The 22413-nt window shown below is 40.2% G+C and overlaps 1 protein-coding gene across 10 annotated transcripts in view; it reads right to left on the reverse strand.

Moving 5' to 3' along the window:
- The window catches only part of KIF16B (kinesin family member 16B), a 288439-nt gene that overhangs the window by 228724 nt on the left and 37302 nt on the right, over nt 1-22413 (reverse strand). For all 10 annotated transcript variants that reach the window (XR_006703358.1, XR_006703357.1, XR_006703353.1 and 7 more), the window contains 9 exons: nt 21008-21077; nt 18315-18428; nt 12014-12130; nt 9620-9717; nt 8732-8841; nt 5974-6116; nt 4322-4490; nt 4003-4134; nt 2865-3040 (listed from right to left, as the gene is read on the reverse strand). Coding sequence is in view for 3 of the 10 variants with exons in the window: in XM_045445356.1 (XP_045301312.1) it covers nt 2865-3040; nt 4003-4134; nt 4322-4490; nt 5974-6116; nt 8732-8841; nt 9620-9717; nt 12014-12130; nt 18315-18428; nt 21008-21077 (1129 nt within the window). In the remaining 7 variants the exon portion in view is untranslated. The remainder of the gene's footprint in view (nt 1-2864; nt 3041-4002; nt 4135-4321; nt 4491-5973; nt 6117-8731; nt 8842-9619; nt 9718-12013; nt 12131-18314; nt 18429-21007; nt 21078-22413) is intronic.

A 22413-nucleotide genomic window follows, 5' to 3' on the forward strand; every position in this document is an offset into this window, starting at 1 on the left:
TATGCAGTTTCCCTGTACGTAAATAACTCTTAAATATAGAGTTCATATATATGTATATATACAAACAACTACACCTATCTGTGTATTCCTCTGTAGTAGGAGAAACAAATACATGTTATATTCTTGTGCTTTATTTACTTTGTACTTTTGAAATTCTGATGCATTTGCCATTTTGCACTGGCAAATACAAAAACTTGTTAAAAGGAGTTGATTTTTATTTAGCTGCCCTTAGCCCAATAATGGGACTTTGATTTGAATAACCATCACAATGAACCATGGCAGCATTTGGAACATTGTAGGAATAGAGCAATGTTACCAGAAAAAAATCATACAGAGATTTTTAATGGGTACTTAAGAACACCTGCTTATTTCACTGAGCATCACAAATTTAATTAATTTAGGATAAGCCTGTACTGTCCCACAACAATTTATAGTTTCATAGTGTGATAAATTATTTTAAATTGGACTCCTGTTTTTATTATAACGTATGAAGTTAACCAAAGAATTTTATCTTCAGTGTGCTCTAAAATAGACTTAACTATCTCTTCCATCCTCACCCTCACCCACAAAAATACTCCTTCAATTACAGCAGCAGCCCTCGGTCACGAAAGAAGATAAAAGGCAACTGGCTCACACGATACGTCTCAAGACATCCCTCAGACAGAATATGGAAAACTTTTAATAAATTAAACTTTTCTGTCTGTATGATAAGGCTTCCTTCAAGGATTTCCTCAGGTTCATTTAAAAAGGCTGATCTTGGGGCGCCTGGGTGGCGCAGTCGGTTAAGCGTCCGACTTCAGCCAGGTCACGATCTCGCGGTCCCTGAGTTCAAACCCCGCGTCAGGCTCTGGGCTGATGGCTCAGAGCCTGGAGCCTGTTTCCGATTCTGTGTCTCCCTCTCTCTCTGCCCCTCCCCCATTCACGCTCTGTCTCTCTCTGTCCCAAAAATAAATAAACGTTGAAAAAAAAAAATTTAAAAAAAAATAAAATAAAATAAAAATAAAAAAAATAAAAAAAAAAAATAAAAAGGCTGATCTTTCTTTTCCTTCACTGCCACAACTTAGTAAATCATTAAGTAAAACAAGTCGCACCAATAATCGTCGAAATACTTCCCTTTACATAGAATAGTGTGGGTGATCCTATCAAATCATCCTTAAGTGTTCACTTTAGATAAATAAAATTTTTATGACACTGAAAAAAAGATCCCATAGGGTGCCTGGGTGGCTCAGTTGGTTAAGCGTCTGACTTCAGCCTAGGTCATGATCTCGCCATTCCTGAGTTCGAGCCCCGCGTCAGGCTCTGTGCTGACAGCTCAGAGCCTGGAGCCCTGTTTCAGATTCTGTGTCTCCCTTTCTCTCTGCTCCTCCCCTACTCATTCTCTCTCTCTCTCTCTCTCTCTCTCAAAAATTAAGAAACAAACAACAACAACAACAAAAGAAAAGAAAAAAAGATCCCAATAGCATGGTATACAAATTAAAATGATTATCATGTCCTAAGTCAGGGGAGCCTGATAATATCATATACAGCTGGACTATTCATTCTGGCAACTTGCCTTCACACACAGGAAAGGTCCACATTAAAAAGTAAAATATATGTGGAATGTTTTGTTTTGTTTTGTTTTGTTTTGTTTTGTTTTAGAGACAGAACACGCACCAGTGAGGTAAGGGCAGAGGGAGAGAGAAAGAATCTTAAGCAGGTTCCACGCTCAGTGCAGAGCCTGATGTGGGGCTGGATCCCACAATCCTGGGATCATGACCTGAGCAGAAATCAAGAGTCGGTTGCTCAACCACCCGACTGAGCCACCCAGGTGCCCCTATGTGGAGATATTTTTAAGTGCAATGAAGAATTCCTATTCAAATGATGTCTGCCATCGGACGGGAATAAACTGTCAGGTACATTTCAGGATGCAGGAAACTCAGTGAGGTTTTCATTCTGCCAATAGTTTTATGGGTCAAACCACTTATGGTATGTCAAGGGCTTCAAGGGCCATACATTTCTAGATGAAAAGCTACTCTAGAGAGGGCACTCTGCATCTAAAGAGAAGCATTTTTTTTTTTTCAAATAATACATTTAAGACATCCATGTATGGGTTAGGAAAATGGGAAGAAATGTATCTTTATTTATTTCTAACTCAAATCTAAGTCCAATATTTTAAAAAGCTATCCCTGATTTTCTTTCAAGGGTGGACTTTCTTTACAACAGTATCTAAAACCCATCAGAACCTAAGTCACGCTATTCATTAAAGAACGTAACTCTGTGTGCACACTACACAGATAAGCAAATTTACTGTGAAAAAACACGGACAAAGGCCCTTCACTGGAATCCCAAAACATCCCGGGGTGAAGCCATTTGGACAGTCAAGCAAGGCATCAAGGACATCATCTCAGCCAGTTACAGGTGTGTCACACATGTCACTGTATCACCATAACCACCTCTGTAATGGGCAATACAAAATAGATTCAGAAAGGTCTTCAAACAAGTCTTTCATTCTGTCAAAGTACATTTTCAAACCATAAAATGCATGGGTAGAATTTTAAATCTTACTCCAAGCACCTCAATTTCCTTCCACTAATGGAGATTATGCGGCTAATCCTATTGCATGCTAAATTTCCATCCATAATTGATAACTATTAGATACTTAATCATTTCAGGCTTCGTGGATGAAATCTTACACACAGAGCCCATAATGAATGCAAAGGCCAAGGAGAGGGTAATGTAAAGGAGACTGGCTAACTCATTCAAAGCTTTACCTAGCACTTATTTACTCAAATCAATACAACGAGTGCGATAATTGTCTCATTAAGATCTAGAAATAGATGTCATTACTCAAAGAAAATTATCCATAAATCTCAGAAAAACCCAACCTGATTCCCTTGAGCAAGCAGCGTTTTCAGTCTGGCTATTTCAGCACGCAGCTCACGGATGAGTTTGACGTTGGCGTCCTCATTAATAGTAGGCTTGTTGATGATGTTTTTGGCTCTATTTGCATAGCGAAGAGTACTTAGGGTTTCTCCATAATTGACATCAGCAGGTGAAATGGCTGTGAAGAATGAATTCAAAAAATAATTTATCCAGCACTCCGTGTTTCATTTAACACAAAGTTGGTTTGTAATTTAAAAGTCAGATTAACCCCGGGTCATTGGATAGACTAAATATTCATTGCCATGGTAATGAATATTAAAAATTATCTAAGATTTATAGGAAAGGTGCTCACTATACCAAATTAAATGTCATTTTGCTCCTCTTAAGTCTAGAATCAGCTAGCTATCTAACCAACTCTAAAATGAGATATGAGACTTTCCACCGTGCTTTAAGTAAGGAGGTTTCTCTGTTGAAAATATAGGAAGAAGATTTTAAGACTATTTGTACTTCTCAATACTACACAGTAATTAAAATACTTTTAAAAGTTCCGGCAAAGTCTACCACCTGCAAAAATCCATGGCATTATTACTTTTCAAAAGAGCCAGTAGATCAGTGAATTCTTCTCCTCTAAAGCTTTGGTTAACCACCCCCCCGAGCCCCCACCACAGCCTTTAGGGTTCAGGTAACTAGATAGTTGTATCTGGGGTACATACCCTAGGTTAGTTAGATCCCTTTTCTATACCATTAATGCATGGCCTGGGGAATGGGGGAGACACAGAGACAAGAAGGGAAGAGGAGAAAAGGCAAAAGAAAGTGGGGTTAAAAGTTTTTGAGTTCTTCCAAGCAACTGTCTCCCCTTTGTACATCTTTTTCTGTTACACTTCTTCCAGTGAGTGAAAATGCAGGAGCATTTGCACAACACATGGCAAGTTTATCTAACTAGGAAACAGGAAAGAGAGTTAATAATATGATAGTGTAGACAGGGATCACAGCGATTTTCTTCAAGATAGAAAAACTATTATCTTTTTTAAGATTTAAAAAAAAAGGCACTACTTCCTAACGAGATGCTTTAAACTTACACATCTACAGGTAGTTCACATAAAACACTATATGCTGAGGACAAGAACTTGAAATTCTTACTGGCGATCATGATGGTTTTAGAGTTCCCGCCAAGGCTATCTTTCAACAGCCAAGTCAAAACAGAATCTCTGTAAGGCACGAAAACTTGTTTCTTCTTCACAAGAGGGTTTGCCGCGTCCTGAGATAAATCAGCTGCACGAAGGAAGAAGAAAAAGAAGAAGAAGAAAAAAAAAAAAAGAGTAAAGTTTTTTCTCTAATTTGGCTTCAGAAAACCTTGAGGCTATCCTCTCAGACTATAACACAAACATTATACATAATTGCTTTGTGTTAATACAGTACCACGAAGAGTAAGAGGGGCAGGGGACAAGCAGAAACTCACCTAAGGCAGAAATGACATTTCCCAGAGTCACGAGGGATTTGTTAATATTCCCCCCTTCCTTCAGTCTGACCCCAGTGGCACCGGTGGCATCCGCTCGCTCACTTCCAGCAAGATCGACTAAGTGGATCTTACTCACGGTTTCAGACGGCATTTCAGAATCAAATTTTGCCTGTAGCAAAATATAAAAGCAAATTGAAGAGGTGTAAAGAGCCCTGATGTTGTCTGTGATACAAATTCTAATTATTTTCCACTTCTCACTGTGATCTCTCAGGGTAGGGTTTGGGGTTTTTTTCTTTTTTGTTTTTAATTTTGTTGTTTTGTTGGCCTTCTTACTGGTTATAGAAACTTCCAAATGAAACTGAATACACCAGAAGTCTACCATATGTAATTCTTAAACTTTCTGAAGATATCTGTTCCATTACTCAAATCACTCGGTCATTCTCAACAAAGGCTTACTAAGTCTGACTGTAGTAGAACAGGACACAAGTCACTGTGGGAACTCAACAAAGAAAATAGAAGTAAATAAATAAGTAGGTTTGCTCTCATCTAGAGTCTTCAGCATTCCAAGCACAATGGCTCTCCAAAATACGACAAAGGTAGACAGTTATTAAAAGACCATTTGACCATTATTCAATGTCAAAACTTGTTTCACAAATTATAAAACACTGAAAACCTTAAATAGTGTATTCCTTGCTTCTGGATTCTACCAAAATCTTACCTTCCCAACAACTTTTAACCTACATTTAACAGTCTGAGCCAAAATGCCAAAAAGAAATTACCATATTTTGATAGAAATGTAAGCCTCTTAGAAACCAGAGGTGGCCATATCCTAATTCACATTAACCAGAAAGAAGGAGAAAATCCAAAAAACTACGGTAAATCATAAGCAAAGATGGAACAAAAGGTAAAGATGTGGAGCATTTATTAGGAGTTGTTCTGACTGATTTTTGAGAATTTTTTTATTTTCTTGGTTCTGGGATTCCCCTCCTGAATAAAATACTATTTTTTGTATCTGATATGTTCAATGGCTAACATAGGCCAGGACATCCCCAAACTCCTAACACACGCTCAAGTCCCGAGAGGATCCTACGTGTTTGCATTCATCTGTTCTACTGGCCTAGGTCTTAAACTATTTACCTTCAGTAATTCCACACACAGTCACAACACACCTCACCTCGTAATCAGAATAGTTCTTACACTGGTACCTAAAAACGTTGGTTGCCTTTTAATATCATTCAAATAATCATAATCAACATTGTGGGGCGAGTGCCATGGAGCGATAATGTACCACAATGAGTTACTCACCTTGGCCTCCAGCTGGTCTGACTTGCAATCCATTATCTCCCACAGAGCTCACAACACTGAAAACTTTTGCTTAATTATGCAAAAAGCAAGTTTTTTCTGTCTAGAACAGGGCTGAAGCCTGCCAACTATTTCTTGAGGGTGCACATCTGGACATTTCAAACGACTGTGCCTGTAACCACGGAGAAACTGCACACAACACATGTTCGTCTCTAATTAACAAGGAGATGACAGGCCGTCACCTTTGCCTGCTGCTGCTCCTGGTTCAACAATGATCGGTCCTCAGCTGGTGCTAATCACCAAGTAAAGACCTCGAGGATGGAGCCAGCCGGCCCCCCAGCCGCCCTCACCTGAGTGAACTTGATGGTGAAGATGGCATGAGACCTGCTACTGACGTCGTTCATCCCAGTCGCTGCTGTGGTTCGGTTGATATTTCCTGCATCCATGAGTTCTTCCACATCACCGTAATTCTGTACTAAATGTTTGGATAAATCTGGGAAAAAAGCAGAGGGCGGGGGGCTAAAGAAATCTCCCTAATATACAATAAACAGAATAAGAAATTTACCCCTAGGAAATAACACACAACTGTACAAATTTGCTGACTTGTTTAAAGATCTTGCTTGTTCCTACGGTGTGGCAGTTTATAACACAGACTCGGGGATCAAGTCCTACTCTGCTGCTTACCAGTGGATTTACATGGTTATGCACAAGTCACTTAACCTCGCTGAGCCCCAGTCACCTCTGATAATGTGTACCTATCACATAGGGTATTTATGATAAACGTTAGCTATTATCATCGACCTCATGAGCATTAGTTATAGCAAGGGAAACATAAACACTAGCTTCGTGCAAAACCCGAGAGCATTTTTTTTTAATCCTTTAAAAAACGTGTCATTCATTTTCTGGGAACATTCATATGTTTCTAAAATCAAAAGCTATGAAAGATATATTGTGTAAAGGGTTTCCCACCACCCATCCTAAACCCACTGCTCACTTCCCTGTGTCAGACAACCCAATGTAATTAGTTTTTCCATACTCTTCTAAAAATAACCCATAGATATGCAGGCAATTACATACGTGTGTGTGTGTGTGTGTGTGTGTGTGTGTGTGTGTGTGTAATTCCATTTGTATCCTGCTTTTTTCTATGTAATAATATACTGAAGAATATTCTGTATCAGTTAAGGTGATTCTTCACTCATTTGTGTGACTGCAAAGTGTTCAACTGTATGCATGCACCATAACCAATTTTAACCAGTCTCCTGTTGGAACTATAGACGTTGTTTACATTCTATTTGCAATTACAAGTCACGCCGATACAAATAATCTTGTACATAGGTCTTTTCAGATATGTGTGAATATTTCTGCACAAAAAAAAAAATTCTTAAGAGGCAGAAGTTCTGGATCAAAGCACATTTGAAATTTTGGTGGATATTGCAAACACCGTTCTCCATAGAAGGCAATTTACACCCAGCAGCAGCAATGGATGAGACTGTCTATCGCCCAACACTGTCTTAGGCTTACTTACATCCGCCAGGGATAGGTAAGAAATGGTATCTTGAAGACTTTTTTATTTTGCTTTTCTCTGATTATGAGTGAGGCTAAGCATTCTTTCCTTCATTTAAAAATCATCCATATTCCCATTTCTGTGAAGTCTATTCACATCTTTTGTTCATTTGTCTACTTGGTTGTTGAGTCTGTTGTTATTGGGTTATGGAATCTCTTTATTATTGGGAAATTAGTCCTTTGTCTGGAACTTGGATGGAAAAGATTTTTCCTACTTTTCAAGTTGTCTTTTTACCTTGCTGACTGTATTTCTGCCAAATTTTTATTCTGTTCTGTTTGTTTGTTTGTTTTTTACCATTTCAAATTTAACACTTAGTTTATGGTTTCTAGGTTTTAAGTAAATTTTTAAAAGACTTCCTTTCTGCAAATTTCTGAAAAAAAAAATTAACCCACAGTTTCTTGTAGCCATTTTATTGGCTATTGAAAGTAGTCACTTTCAATATTAAAATATTTGTTCCATTTGCCATTTATCCTGGTACAAAAGCTGAGTTCTGATGCCAATTTACTTTTTTTTCCTCCCAGACAGCTTAACAACCAATATTTGTCCAATGTTTGAACATCAGATTTATTAGAAACTAAATCCCCATAAGTATCTACATCATATTCTGGATGTTTTCCTCTGTCTGATTATTCTGTCTCCTCATAAGCCAGCTTTATAATATGTTTTAACATCTGATAAGACAATTAAAGGGAAGCATGAAGGCACAGTTAGCCTAAAAGCTATTAACAATAATAGCTATTCTACGCTCCACAAAACAAATACATAGTTATACACCTTACTTTGGGCATAAAAAGCAAAATTTTCATTGGAAATTTAATAAAATGCAGATGGGGCCTGTTAATACACCTGATGTCACCAGGTGAAAAAGACAACCAAAACAGGAATACCTTTAAGCCCATGACCAGTTCTCAGCCTTGCCTCCAACGAGACGCAAATGCAGGACAACAGCCACAGGAAAGCACATGTCTGTGATTCCTACAGGCCAGCCACAACTCAACGCCTATGCCAGGAAGTTGAGAGGAGCCAGCCTATTCATAAATAATTAGCAGGGGCCAGCCACCATTACTTGTGACGTTCCTCACAAGTGTCTGTGACGCAGCTAGTGTGTCACAATACAAATGCCAAGGACCGCAGCACAGGAAACTCTGTCAACGCTCTTCTCTCAAGGTGAGAGGTCTTATAATCTCCATACAGTCATAAGCCACCATTAAGGTCAGTAAAAATATACAGCTAAGACACAATGCCACTTAAAGAGGCAGCCTACAGGGTTGGTTATCTTGCCTGAGAACAGAAAAACAAGTTTCCACAGAGTTCTTATTCTGGAAGCCAGAGGAAATCTATTGGCAAGCCCACAAAATCAGTGAATGCTCAATGAAGTATAAATTCTTACTAGTGATAGGTGTAGTGACGACACACGTCATCTTTGCTATAATAAAATGCCAAAGATAAATCTTTTGCATATCGCCATTATCTCACATTTCCCCCTGAAACTACTGTTCTTATGGAAATTCACAAGAACAGAGCTGTGAGATACTTGCTCTTACCCTCCACATAAGGTCCTTCTTTTGGATGCTCTCGGACTCTTAAATTGAAGGTTTTGGATGACTTCCGCCTAAGTAGATCTCGCACACGTTCATTATAAATTTCTAAGTAGCTAAAAATTTTAAATAGGATTGAATTCAGTGAAATAATTTCAGACAGTAATAACAACAAAACAACAACAATAACAGCCGCAACATACCTTTATAGACAGTAACCATATATCTATCAGGTACCATGCTTAGCACTTTAAGTGGATTACTTCATTTAATCCCTACAACAGTCCACAAGTAGGTACTGCTATTATCCCCATTTTACAGGTTACATAGTGGAGGTGTAGAGTGTTTTAAACAACTGTTCAAGGCTACACAGCCACTGAGAGGTTGGGCCAGCCATAAAGACCTCTGATCGCCGTGTCTGTCCTCAAACCCAATGATGAGACTGGTTCCCCACAAAGGTTTTATTTCAAGGAGGAAAAAGACTCCTCATCCATCCAGATTTATTTTAAGATTAGGTGTACAGTGATCCTACCAACACAAAGAATAACACAAACCTTATTTAGCTAAAAGAATAAGGCAAGTGAATGGGATACACACTTCTAAGTCGAAAGCTCGCTCTCTTTCAGATAAACATCCTAGGTTAGAGTTTCTGACCTAGAGGGATTTTTTTTTTTTTTTTTGCCAGTCTCCCAAATCCTAATCCAAATTGCACCCAAGAAAGTCACTGAAAACAGACGTGTTTTAAGCTTTACTTCCAACTCCGATAGTACAGGAGGGGAAAAGGCAGCCTCTCCCTTCAGGAATCCGCAGGCCTTATCTTTTATCTACTGCTCGAGCCTAGAGAGAAGCTATAACCAAGCTCACACATTCAGTTACTCAGGCCATGGGCCCTACCTGACTTCAGTTCGAAAAGATGCTTCATCCCATCTGGTGGTTTCATTTATTTGACTGAAGAGCCCTTCACAAATCCGAGGTATTAAGCCAGAATCGCCCTGCAGTAGAAGAGGAATGTCACAGCTGTCACTTGAAATAAAAGCAACTGATGGCTGAATCTGCAATTTGCCAGAGTGGATTCAGACTCAAGGGGCCTGCATGTCAACCCCAGGCCTACCACAGCAAGCCCCTGACACACCATCTACCCCCTCGGGACTTCTTCCCATCCTCTGAAATGAAAGGATGAAGCTTTCTAGCTTCTACGTGCTGGGTCTAGGGTAATGTACAGCTATCAGCTGTTAATCAGTTGAATCCTGGCTTGAAAACAGATCTATTCCTTAACTTTTAAACAAGATGGTCTACAGCTGCAGAATAAATATGGAAAAGCTCATAAGGTCAAATGACCAAAGAAGGTGAAATATATGCTGGGCAGAAAAGAAAAATACCAATGAAATCTTCGTAAGCACTCAAAGTAGCTGATAAGTCTTAAAATTTAGGTGACAGGACCACATTAAAACATGTAGTGTGTCCCACCTTTGATGCATTAATCCCTACACTGGCCTTCCTAGACAGATTTTAATAACATCATATTACTTATACAATGTGGGCATCTTCAGGAATATTCATGTTTCAGCCAGCATTAACAAGCAACAAACCTCAGAACGATGCTAAAGATGAGGCCAAGTATTCTTGACAGGAAACCAAAACTTCAGAGCTTCAGTGTTTCCCTCCAAAGACCCTCTCTACCTTCACCCAACATTCCCCCAACCCCAGCAAAAAAATAAAAGAATTAGTGGGGCGTCTGGATGGCTCAGTCAGTTGATCATCCGACTTCAGCTCAGGTCATGATCTCACGGTTTGTGGGTTCGTGAGTTCGAGCCCCACATCAGGCTCTGTGCTGACTGCTCAGAGCCTGGAGCCTGCTTCGGATTCTGTATCTCCCTCTCTCTCTGCCCCTCCCCTGCCCATGCTCTGTCTCTCTCTTTCCCAAAAATAAATAAACATTAAAAAAAAAAATTAAAAAAAAAAAAAGAATTATCTTTACAGCTTTAAGAGATTCTTTCCCTTATACCATTAAGTTGGTACCAATTCTTATCAAGGAAAACTGGGCTTTTCACCATATTTTTTGTTCTTCCTTTAAAAAACAAAATAAAAAGGAAGACCCAAACACTACTCAACCGAAAGGTCAGAGAAAAACAGGTGTAATTTAGGAGTACTTTATTAATGTTTAACTTAAGTAAAATAGCTACTAACAAATCAACATGTAAATTTCATTTCTTTAGAGAAGGTTTTTTCTTTTTTTTTTTTTTTTTTTTTTGGTAAAGGCACAGTGGGAAACTCGGAAGGGAGAAGTAATGATAAAAGGAAATGTGAAACTCCTGACCCTAACTGTTTACTCTCCTATTTATTCTTCCATTCTGTTCAGCATTGAGGATTCACAAGACAGCATCCATCTACTTCCATAAAGGAAAAGGCTGAATTTAAGAAGCCAGGTCACAGGCACTCAAATACTTTCATCTGGAAAGACCCACCCTCCTTCAGGAACGCACTACCACTACCTTCCATGAGCCACCAAACTTGCAGCACTAAAGACACCATGTGCCTGCCAGCAGGAAGCCCTGTGACCCTCTGCTCGCACCTCCACATCTAGAACTGGCCACAGGTCTGACAGGCAGTGAAGAGAGTTTTTACTGGGACATAAGTAGAACACACAAACACTACCTAGATCTGGAGAAAACACAGAACGAGATAAAGTTCCTGCAATAATGTATAGCTTTTACTTTTCCATATTTTGGGGTAAGTATAACTTTAATGTCTGTTAGTTTATACAGCATAACTACTAAACTCTACATACTCCGTAATTACATAGACTCCATACAAACTACATAATTCTCTTTTGATGTATATGCTGGAGTTATGTAGTACCTTCCCACCAGAGAGTTAGATTTTCTTTTTTTTTTTTTTTACATTTTTCTTGGGGAAAATATGTTTTGAATAATTTTAAAAAGAACAGAGTTCAGTAATTTTATTCAAACTGTTGTGTTGGCAGAAAAGAAGAATAAATTACTTGTGGGCCCAGCATACTTTTTTGATAAGATTATAAAGGCCTTTAAAAATGGAAAATGAACTGAGACTTGCATCCATTATTCATGCTTATAAACTTAAAACTATTTCTAATTTAAAATCTCTCAAAGGAAATTTAGTCCAACTTATTACTGAGTTTTATCTTATTGCTAAAGAATGATCAGAACATGAAAAGCAAGTTAGTACAGACCAAGTAGATAAAAGAGATAATTCTATCAGTCCAAAGAGAGATAATAAGAAATTTTCTTCCCACAGTGTAAAACAACGTACAGAATTTCCCATCATAGTGTATGACTTTCCCGATCCAGTTTGCCCATATGCAAAGACACAAGCATTATAACCTTCAAATGCAGACTTCACGACATCTGTGCCGAGGGTGTTGAAAACCTGAAAGCAGGGAAAAAAAAAACACAAAAGACACAATTACCATAGATTTTAATAAGAACCCCTTTAATGTTGACAAATATTCTTGAATGCTACTTTCGTCTTGCAAGTATTACACCACACAAATAAAATCATCGCACAACTATTAACAACAGAGTATGTATGTACCTCAGTTTTTAATCAAAAGGAAACTTTTTAAGGAAGAAAAGAGCAACCCCATCCTTTTTCCTACTTAACAAAAAATTCCTGAATGTAAACAAGGCAAAATGACAGTCATGTCTAAGAAGCAAAGATGCTTTTAAAGCATGATGATTTAGGGGCGCCTGGGTGGCGCAGTCGGTTAAGCGTCCGACTTCAGCCAGGTCAAGATCTCGCGGTCCGTGAGTTCGAGCCCCGCGTCGGGCTCTGGGCTGATGGCTCAGAGCCTGGAGCCTGTTTCCGATTCTGTGTCTCCCTCTCTCTCTGCCCCTCCCCCGTTCATGCTCTGTCTCTCTCTGTCCCCAAAATAAATAAACGTTGAAAAAAAAAAATGTTAAAAAAAAATAAAGCATGATGATTTACCATTTCAGAATTAAATAAACTTACAAAGTTATGCATTCTATCAGAGCTTCCAGAAGCTAAATATCCAAAACCTAAAAATCACTGCAGCCAGAAGTTATTGCCCAAAGCATGCCAAATCAATACTGTCATTTGAAGAGTCCGGCTATTCATCAAAATAAGTCTCAGAAGGTTGAGTGATGGGTGGGTGTGAATGAGGCCGGGAAGGCCGGGCTCCCCTGAGTTAGAGTCCAGATGCTTTCTCCTATTTGAATATTGGCCTCGGATGGAGAAGGCAGGGACAGGAGCTGTGTGGGGTCTGGGGTTGTGCCTACACTGGCCTGAGACTGTGTCTGATGCACCACTCAGCTGCAGTGGGACACTCTGGGAAATGAAACAGGATGAAGGACAAATACTTCACCCATACAACTGATGTCAGTGAGGCCAATCGACATGTGTGGCCATCCTGAGTACACCCAGTTGGGAAGGGGACCAACCAAAGCTGCCCAAACCCCACAAGACTTCACGTTGCCCCTTTCCCCTGTCAGAGAGGAAGCATGATCGGGTTCTTAGAGCCAGGAAAAAGTGAGGCACTGTTTTGTGGCGTCACCACAGTCCAAGGTGGGAGCCTCATTAACCCCTCAGGAATGTTTAGTCTGTGTGAGTGACGCTGAATCAGCTGAACTTGAGACCCATCATCTCCCCTTCAGGGTTCTAAGCCCTGCAGCCAGAACACCCATCCTTAGACAAGGCTGATAAACACTAGGCCCCTCAACCTCAGCTCCACATAAACTATCCCTGCTACTAACACAGCTTATCATCCAAGGACAAAATATAAACACAGTCAACCGGACTTCAGCTTTCTTCAGGTACCATCTTGCCGCCATCTTGCTTTTTTTCCTCAGTTTCTCGGTCAAAGATTTCCAAACTATCATTTCAATTGAGTCACTTCCAAAATGACCAGTCTCATTCATACTGTTAATTTGTATCCATTTCAGCTCTAACAGTGGATATTTTCTAGTCCTATTCTCAAATTCTGATGACTTATTCAAGTCTCAATGGTAATAGCAGGTCACAAGGAGTTCGTATATTGGTCCTCATAAAATTCTACAGGGTGAGTAAGCATCACTTAGATCCATTTCTCAGGGGGAGAAGTGAGATGAGTGAACATACACAGTGAGTGGCAGAGATAGGATTTGCACCTGGGTATTTCTGACCCCAAAGCCTGTGCTAAACCCTTCAGTGTCCTCTTCCCACACCCTCAACATCAAGCATGAGGCCCCAGTCCTCTCTGAAAGGACCTCCTCCCACAAACCATGAAGAGGCAGAAGCCAGGAATCCCAGGGAGGCTCAGGGCTCCAGACCACCTGTCTAAAATCAGTTTTCACCATGGTATATGGAACATGAGGAAAAACTCTAAATATTTCTTCAATTCTCTTTGATTAAGCAAAAAATAAAAATCATACATCATTTTTACCCTATCATGGGGTGCCACTGGATAGGAAGTACAGCCTTCCATAAAGTTCTCAAAGAATAAAAAAAGGATCTTCTGTAATACCTTTGTCTGAGGCTAAAACAAACTCATTGAAAATATATTTAAACCAAACCCCAACGTTTTCAAAATAAAATTCTTTCCCAGGATTAAAAATCCCACCCACCAGGCTGCCTATGTGGCTCAGTTGGTTAAGTGTCAGGTTTTGGCTACGTCATGATCTCACATTTGGTGAGTTCAAACCTCGCATAGGGCTCTCTGAGGTCAGCGTGGAGCCTGCTTTGGATCTTCTGTCTCCCTCCCTCTCTGCCCCTCCCCTGCTCACACTCTCCTGCACTCTCTCTGTCTCAGAAATAAACATTAAAAAAAAATGTTTATAAAAAAATCCCACACACCATTTTACTATTACCTATTTCTCCAGAAAGCCAACTCAGCTGGATTTCTCCAACAGATCTGGGGGCCTGGAACAGGAGGAGGAGGGTCCTGGTGCTGGTGAACATGACTGCAAAACAGGCCTAGAATAGGCAGGTCTGGATGCACCGAGACCCAGGCCGGGCTCAGTCTCAGCTTCAAGTAACCCACCCAAAGTTGTCCCAGGACCCAGAGAAGCAGCAGGACACTGTCCACATCTTTGGGGTTCTTGGCAAGGAAAACAGGCTACCCCAGTGCAGCTCCCAGGAAGGACCTGTTTAGCATCAATATCAAACCAAAGTGGAGAGGGAGTGGCTGCATTGTGAGACCGAGCTCTCCCCTCCTCGACTGGCGCTGGAGACTGGCATCAAAATCCACCTGGCCAGGTGACCCAAATAGCTGTATATCTGAGCACAGATTTTCAAGTGGATTTCCAGAGTGATCCAAGGCATCCCAGGGCCTCAACTGAGGGGAACTGCCCACAAGAGGGCACTGTTAAAACAAAAGACTCACCCATTCAGCTTGTCAACTGGGAGATTTTAGGTTTCAAGTTTCTCCAGGGTTGAATCAAGGAGATCAAAGCCTCCCTTTGGAGTTTTGAAGAACCATTAAGAAAATCAGACCTTATTTAATGGTCTTTAATTTATGTGAATACAGACTTAAATTGTCCAATGATTTTTTTTTTTTTCCAAATCTAAAATTAATTAGTAAGGAAGAAATATTACTGGTCATCTTACTTGCTATTTAACAGTAAGGGAAACTTAGGTTGAACTCTAGTAATAGGCATGATATATTTCCTCAAGATGCCCCTCTATCCAGATGAGAAGGATAAAAAGGAGGAGGAAGAGAAGACCAACATCATGCTAAGCTTGCATCTTCCCGTTTATGCAGGGCTACAACCTGACAGCTCAAATCCTGGGCCAGAGATGACAGCATGAAAACTTTAATCAGTAATCAAAATTGAAGCTATTTTTAACATTAGGGGTCAGGGAAGATTACCTTTCTCTTTAATAGAGTTTCAAAAAAATAGGTATTTTCCTGTATCTATGCTGATTTTATTAACATGTGCTTCTGCTAGAAAGTAGTACTGTATTTACTAATACATCACCACACTTTTTTAGTTTTGTAATTTAGTAGAAAAATCTCAGGTTACTTATATAGTCGAAAAACGCAAAACACCTAAGAGACGCTACCCATCACTCGAAGCATGGAAATTATCCCTATCAGAAGCTTTGCACAAACTAAAACTATTCTTAAACTCTGAGCATTTATTTTTAACTTCCAAAAGAGCTAAACTTGTTACTCTTTCCCTGATCTTGACTCTTGTAGAACCAGGAAATGTCATCTGTTCCCATAAATTAACCACCATCTGTAAACGACTTCTGTCAGTCAGCAAATGTTTACCGAGCATCTCCAGTGTGCCAGGTCCTGCTGGCACACACTGCTCTGCTCCTCCCCCCATGGACTTTCCCTCACCACAGCCCTCTGTCCCCAAAAGGCCTCAAATTCAGGTTAAATAAGGAGGAAAATCCAACCGTTTGCTGTGTAATTTAGACATGGAAACCTTCCTGGCTCTTCATCCATCATCTCTTGAGGACATTTTGAAGACTGTGGAATGAATTGGCTTTTCCCTGAACAAATTCCCTCACACCAGCCACTTCATTTTTATTCCTGTATTAAAGCCCAAATCTGGATTCCAGTATCTATAACATTCTATTCCTCACCAGACTCCTAGCTGCCAATGTTGACCAACCCAGTTACCTCAACAGCAAAGTTATCTGCGCTGCTGTAAAACAGAAAACCACAGGCCAAAATGGAGTCACTTATGCTAGGCCAAGTCACCAAACTGGGGTTCAATACCTAACCTAACTGCAGTTTCAACCTCCCCCAGATATGCAGTCTCAACTAGTCGGTCAGGAATTTTCTGATCAGCACCAATGAGGTCATCTCCCACATGGGCCCTCTCCATCCCCCAGAGGAAGATGAGGTGATCCACCTAAACAACACCCTCTACTCTTCTGCCTAAGGGAAGATGACCTTGCCTGAAACAATCTTTTCTTGTGCTACCTGTCCCACCCTGTTTCTGCCTATAAAATCCTTCCATCTTGTACAGCTCTTCAAAGCTCCTTTCTACTTGCTGAATGGGATGCTGCAGGATTCATGAATCGATGAATAAAGCCAATTTGGTTTTCAAATTTACTCGGTCGAATTTTGTTCTTTAACACTCCTCACTCATTTATTCATCAATAAGGCTGCCCTATTCATCTATCATTTAGAAAAAACCAACCTTATGCCCTGAAGACCCTCCAGTGGCATCTCCCCTGCCCTACACATCAGCCCCAGGATCTCATCTCGGCTACTATTAAGTCCATTACGTGTATGGACTTGAGCACATTATTTAAGCTCAGAGTCTCTTCGACAAAGAAAAACGGAGCTAAAGTGAAACCTGGCCTTCTGAGAATGAAGTGAGACAAGTACATGAGTGCCAAGCAGAGTTTCAGACACCAACACAAACTCAAGCAACATTAGTTCCTGGCCCCTCTTTCATCCCAGGCAGCTAATCGTTCTTTATGGCTCTCAATCTTATTGCTGTCATCCTTTCAATTTTTGCCCTGATGCTGAACCCACACATTCTGGATACAAACACTCCAATCTTCTCCTTTGAATAATTTCTCTAAGTTGTCTATCTTAACTGCAACATTTACATTGCCTCTGTAAGCCGACTTCTTCCACAAACCATGTGCTTAACCAATGCTAAGTTCTCCAATGTCGAGGTGTGCAAATCTGCTAAAAAACGCAGTTTGGCTCAGTGGGGTCTGGAATTGGTACACATTTTGCATTTTTAACATGCTCTAGTCAATGCAGTGGTTCTGGAACATGGACACACCAAGTTGCAAGCAACTAGACAATAATACCACTTTAAGATGCCACCGCATGGATTATAACCCAGGGTAGGCAAGACAGGAATTCTTATCTTAGTTGTAACACATGCAGTCCTAAAGCAATATATCTGAAGAAGCTGTTAAGAAGCCAGGAAGAAGCCCATATTCCTCCCCTTGTACCGATGCTTCCCCATAGCTCTGCTCTGTTTAAACACCCAACTGGTCCCACCCAGGGAAATCCCCTTACTCTGCTCACATGCAGCATCAATATGCAATGGTCTCCTGGGAGGATCTCTGAGTCTGTTCTTCTATGCCATGTCACATCCACATTTTAGACCATAAAACACTATAGCACCGGTTTCTTGGACAAATTACAGCTACATTCTAGATTCCAGAAAAATTCTGAACAAAATGCCCATTCCTTCTAGAACCCTTCTTTCGAGAATCCTAAAATGGTCCACAGGAAGTGGGGCTTTGGTCTGAAATCTAACTTCCAGAGCCCTGCATCACAGCAGGACTCAGAGCTGAGCGGCTTATTTGCTGGGCTTAGCAATATACAAACGGCGCTCCCCAAATGCTTTATTTGCACAGCTCCTTCAAAACGGTAGTCCTTTCCAAGTTTGGGGGTGGGAGGGTGGGGGGAAGTTATGATCATCATACTTAGAAGTGAAAAACAAAATCAACTTTTTGGGGATTGAATTCTTCTCAGGCTTAATGGTGCTATGTAACAAAGCTAAGTTAGCAGAGGTAGATTTTACATAAATTATATTGAGAAAAAATCAGCAAGATGTTTTATAGAGTTTTAGGATGGGCATTTTTTTCAATATGGAAATAAATCAAAATAAAGATTATGAAAATATCATACCATCTCTTGTGAGACATAATCTGGACTTTTCGTATCAGCAGAATAAAAAGAGAAGTCATAGGTGAAGGTCTTCGTCCGTTCTCTTCCTGAGTCCCCAGTCCCTCCTTCTGGTATCTAGACAGGATTGTGATAATAATGTAAAGAGCACTGCTAGCTAAATGATCTATCCAATTCCAGAAAAAGAAAAATCCATTAAAAATGTATAATGATCACTTGACTAAAAAAGCATTTAATTCCTCCTGAACACCCTCCTAAATACATAGGAAGAGAGAGAGGGTAGGAGGGGGTAAGGTTGGAAGGAAGGGACGGGAGGGGAAGGATGAGGTGGGGGGGAGAGGGGGAGAGAGAGAGAGAGAGAGAGAGAGAGAGAGAGAGATCCTAAATTCCTCCCAGCAATCCAGGCTATGATATGACCCAAGGCTTCTTTTCTGGACTTCTTATTATGATCATCTTATATGAAGCCAACACTCTGGCCAGACTCTTATTTCTTTCCTGGCTTCAATTCTTTTCACTGTTCCCTCCAACCAAAACCAACAGAGTCAGGGTCTACAGAACTCCAAAGGGTGCCATTCACATAGATGGTGATGTGACTAGAGCCCCCTAGAGTTGTGCAGCTTTGTGGCCCCACTGTAAACTCCAGGTGGGATGCTTCCTCTCCCATGAAGCTTCCCTTGGGCACTACAACCAGAAGTAATTGCTCCCACCTCCGAGAGGCTAGATTCTCCCAGGACATATTCTGAGTTTACTGCAGATATTTGCATGTATCTTGTCTACCTTGCTATATACCTAAATTGAGCCAAAAACCATGTTTAAAAATCATCATAAGCCACCAATGCTTTACACAGTTCCCTGGACACATGCTGAAAAAATTTAATGAGCATCATATTTTCCAATATAATTCAGACTCTATAAATACACAATTTCTACGGTTCTTATTAAAATGTTAAAAATCTGGACATCTGTTTTTGTTAAATAGGACGAGGAAATGTTTGTAAAACTCAAAAGGCACCAGAACAATCAAGGAAAATAGATTCCATAATGCACAAAGAAGAGAAGCATCCAAAGCCAAGGGTCTCTTTGCTCTGTTCCAGTAAATATAATTTTTTAAAGATTAAACTTGTACCAAAGCATGGTGAGCAGACAGATACATGAAGCAAAGCAAAGCAAAGGTAACTAACAGGAGGTGATGGTCAAGTGATGACAGGCAGAAATACAAGTAGATGTGGGAGGTCAAAGGAGGGCAAGCCAGGTGGGGCCAGACAGAGCTAGAAGGTACCAGGATTGTGCTCAGAGGAGAAAGAAAGACATTCCACTGGAGAATGCCTGGGGCAAAGGGACACGGAGCCTCAAAGAAAGCCTATCGAATTATCTAGAGCATGGCCCAATTGGAAGAGAGGAGCATTCCCCAGCTTCTATCACTGGAGATCAAGTAGACTACTTTGAGATTCCAAAGTATCTGTCCCTTGAGCCACAAATTAACAGAAATCCAACTAGAGATTGATCTGCACTTGGCCATGGAGCAGCAGGCCTCCGAAACCCCAACCTGTAAGTTAATGACAAATTTGGGAGGACAAAGGGGCAGAATCCACCAAGCACATGATTTACTATTATTAATTTTACACTCATATGTCCCACCAAGTGAAAAGTATTCACAATTCTTAACAAATTCACTGACCAAAGGAAAGAATAGGATATTTTAAGTGCAAAAGGAAGAAATATTCCATGCTAGAAAATTCTGGGTTTTTCCAACTTTTTCAAAACTCTTTTTTTTTTTTTTTTAATGTTTATTTATTTTTGAGAGACAGAGACAGAGTGTGAGCAGGGGTGGGGCAGAGAGAGGGAGACACAGAGTCCAAAGCAGGCTCCAGGCTCTGAGCTGTCAGCACAAGCCTAATGCGGGGCTCAAACCCATGCACCGTGAGATCATGACCTAAGCCAAAGTTGGGACGCTTAACCAACTGACCCACCCAGATGCGCCTCGACTGTCTTTTCCAGAAAAAAAAAAAAAAAAAAAAAAAATCCATTTTTTTAAATCTTTCGTTCCCTGAATTTTTAATAATAATGTAAGTTCCCCTTGCCAAGTTTAAAAACATGATTATTTTCATTAAGAATGGAAAGAGGGGCACCTGGGTGGATCAGTTGGTCATATCCAACTCTTGGTTTTTGGCTCAGGTCATGATCTCACGGTTTGTGAGTTCGAGCCCCATGGCAGGCTCCACGCTGACAGTGCAGAGCCTGCTTGGGATTGTCTCTCTCTCCCTCTCTTTCTGCACCTCCCCTGCTCGTGCTCTCTCTCTCAAAATAAATAAATAAACTTAAAAAAAAAAAAAAGAATGGAAACAAATCTAGGGCCAACAGTTACTTAATGATTCACAAAATGCAGCTAGATGCAAGGCTAAGAATCTAGCACAAGATACAGGATAACATTGTGTAGTCGGGGCTAAATCTGTGAGTTTGCACACCAAGGCTACAGCTTGAAGGTTCTGAGATCAAATAAAACTAGGTGGCGGGAAAAGAGATAAAACATAGCCCTTCACTTCATGACTGAGCCCTAGACAAGTACAAGTTGACGTGGCTAGCTGAACTGAGAAGGAGGGGTAAGGAAATGGCAGATGTGTTTTATTTACCCAGAAATCATTTTGACAATAAAACAAACATGGAGGCTCGTGGAGTGTGGCCAGGTTGCTACTTGCCTTTAAGTTTGTGATTGTTGTTTTGCTTTTCTCCATTTGAATAATGAATTTGGCTTCCAAGTCCTTTTCCCTGCAACACAAATTCAGTACTAGTTAGGAGAGAAAAGATTGTTTTTAAAACATTTGTTTTATTTACTTTTTACATATGGGGGTTTGTTTTTAAATGGCATCTGAAGCACAATCTGTGACACCACTCCTCCCAAATCTTTACTAATACAAACACAAAGACACACAAAACAGATGCCACCATCAAAAAACTTAAGACTGACAAATAATGTGTTCTCAAAACCTGGAAGAATCTCTAACTGCCAGAGGAGTGTAAATTAAATGACAGAAACTATGGAGGGCTGTGTGACTCATGAAAAAAGCAGCCCCACCTACCTGGTTATAAAAGACACCTTCTCCCCTCCACCCAAGAGGAGAACCAAGTAGAAAACTGGTATGAATGGTCGCAAACAGGTGCTGCTTCTAGAAGCAGCCAGGGCACTGCCACCTCCTCCTGCCTTCTTTCCGTATACGTTCAGAAACTGCAGTGCCTGGAAAACAGCAGAACTGGAAGTCCACAGGACTCCTGAGAACAGTTCTGGAGAATAAATAACCATGTATCTATACAATGGAGTGGTCTGTTACTGAAAAAGGAATGAGGAAGGTCTCTATCAACTGTTAGGGAATGGGAGCCAGGATGTATTGTTAAGAGGGGAATGCAAAGTGGAGAAAAGTATACCTAGGATGCTAGAATTACAAGAAAATAAAACAAGATTATTTTTTAATGACCTAAAACAGATCAGTGTTTTAGTGCAGTTGAAGTCCAGGTCATGTGTTCCATGTCAAAAAACAAAATTAAATTAAAATAAAAATAAAAGGGGTGCCTGGGTGGCTCAGTCAGTTGAACATCTGACTCTTGATTTCAGCTCAGGTCATGATCTCATGGGATTGAGCCCTGCATCAGGCTCTGAGCTGACAGGATAGAGCCTGCTTTGGATTCTCTCTCTCCTTCTTTCTCTACCCCTTCCACATGTGCATGCGCTCTCTCTCTCTCTCTCTCTCTCTCAAAATAAAAAATAAAAATAAAGTGACCTAAAACATAAAAGTAAGCTGAAGCAAGCAAACTGGCATACCACAGTGTGACATTTAATTAATAATTTATTATTTTAATTAATAATTTTCATTAATTTTTAATTAATAATTTATTTTAATTAATAATTTATTTTTAATTAATAACTTATTATTTTTTAATTTACATCCAAGTTAGTTAGCATATGGTACAACAATGATTTCAGGAGTAGATTCCTTAATGCCCCTTACCCATTTAGCCATCCCCCCTCCCACAACCCCTCCAGCAACCCTCTATTTGTTCTTTATGTTTAGGAGTCTCTTATGTTTTGTCCCCCTCGTGTTTTTATATT

Source organism: Leopardus geoffroyi, chromosome A3, assembly GCF_018350155.1.
Source record: "Leopardus geoffroyi isolate Oge1 chromosome A3, O.geoffroyi_Oge1_pat1.0, whole genome shotgun sequence".
Lineage (NCBI taxonomy): Eukaryota > Metazoa > Chordata > Mammalia > Carnivora > Felidae > Leopardus > Leopardus geoffroyi.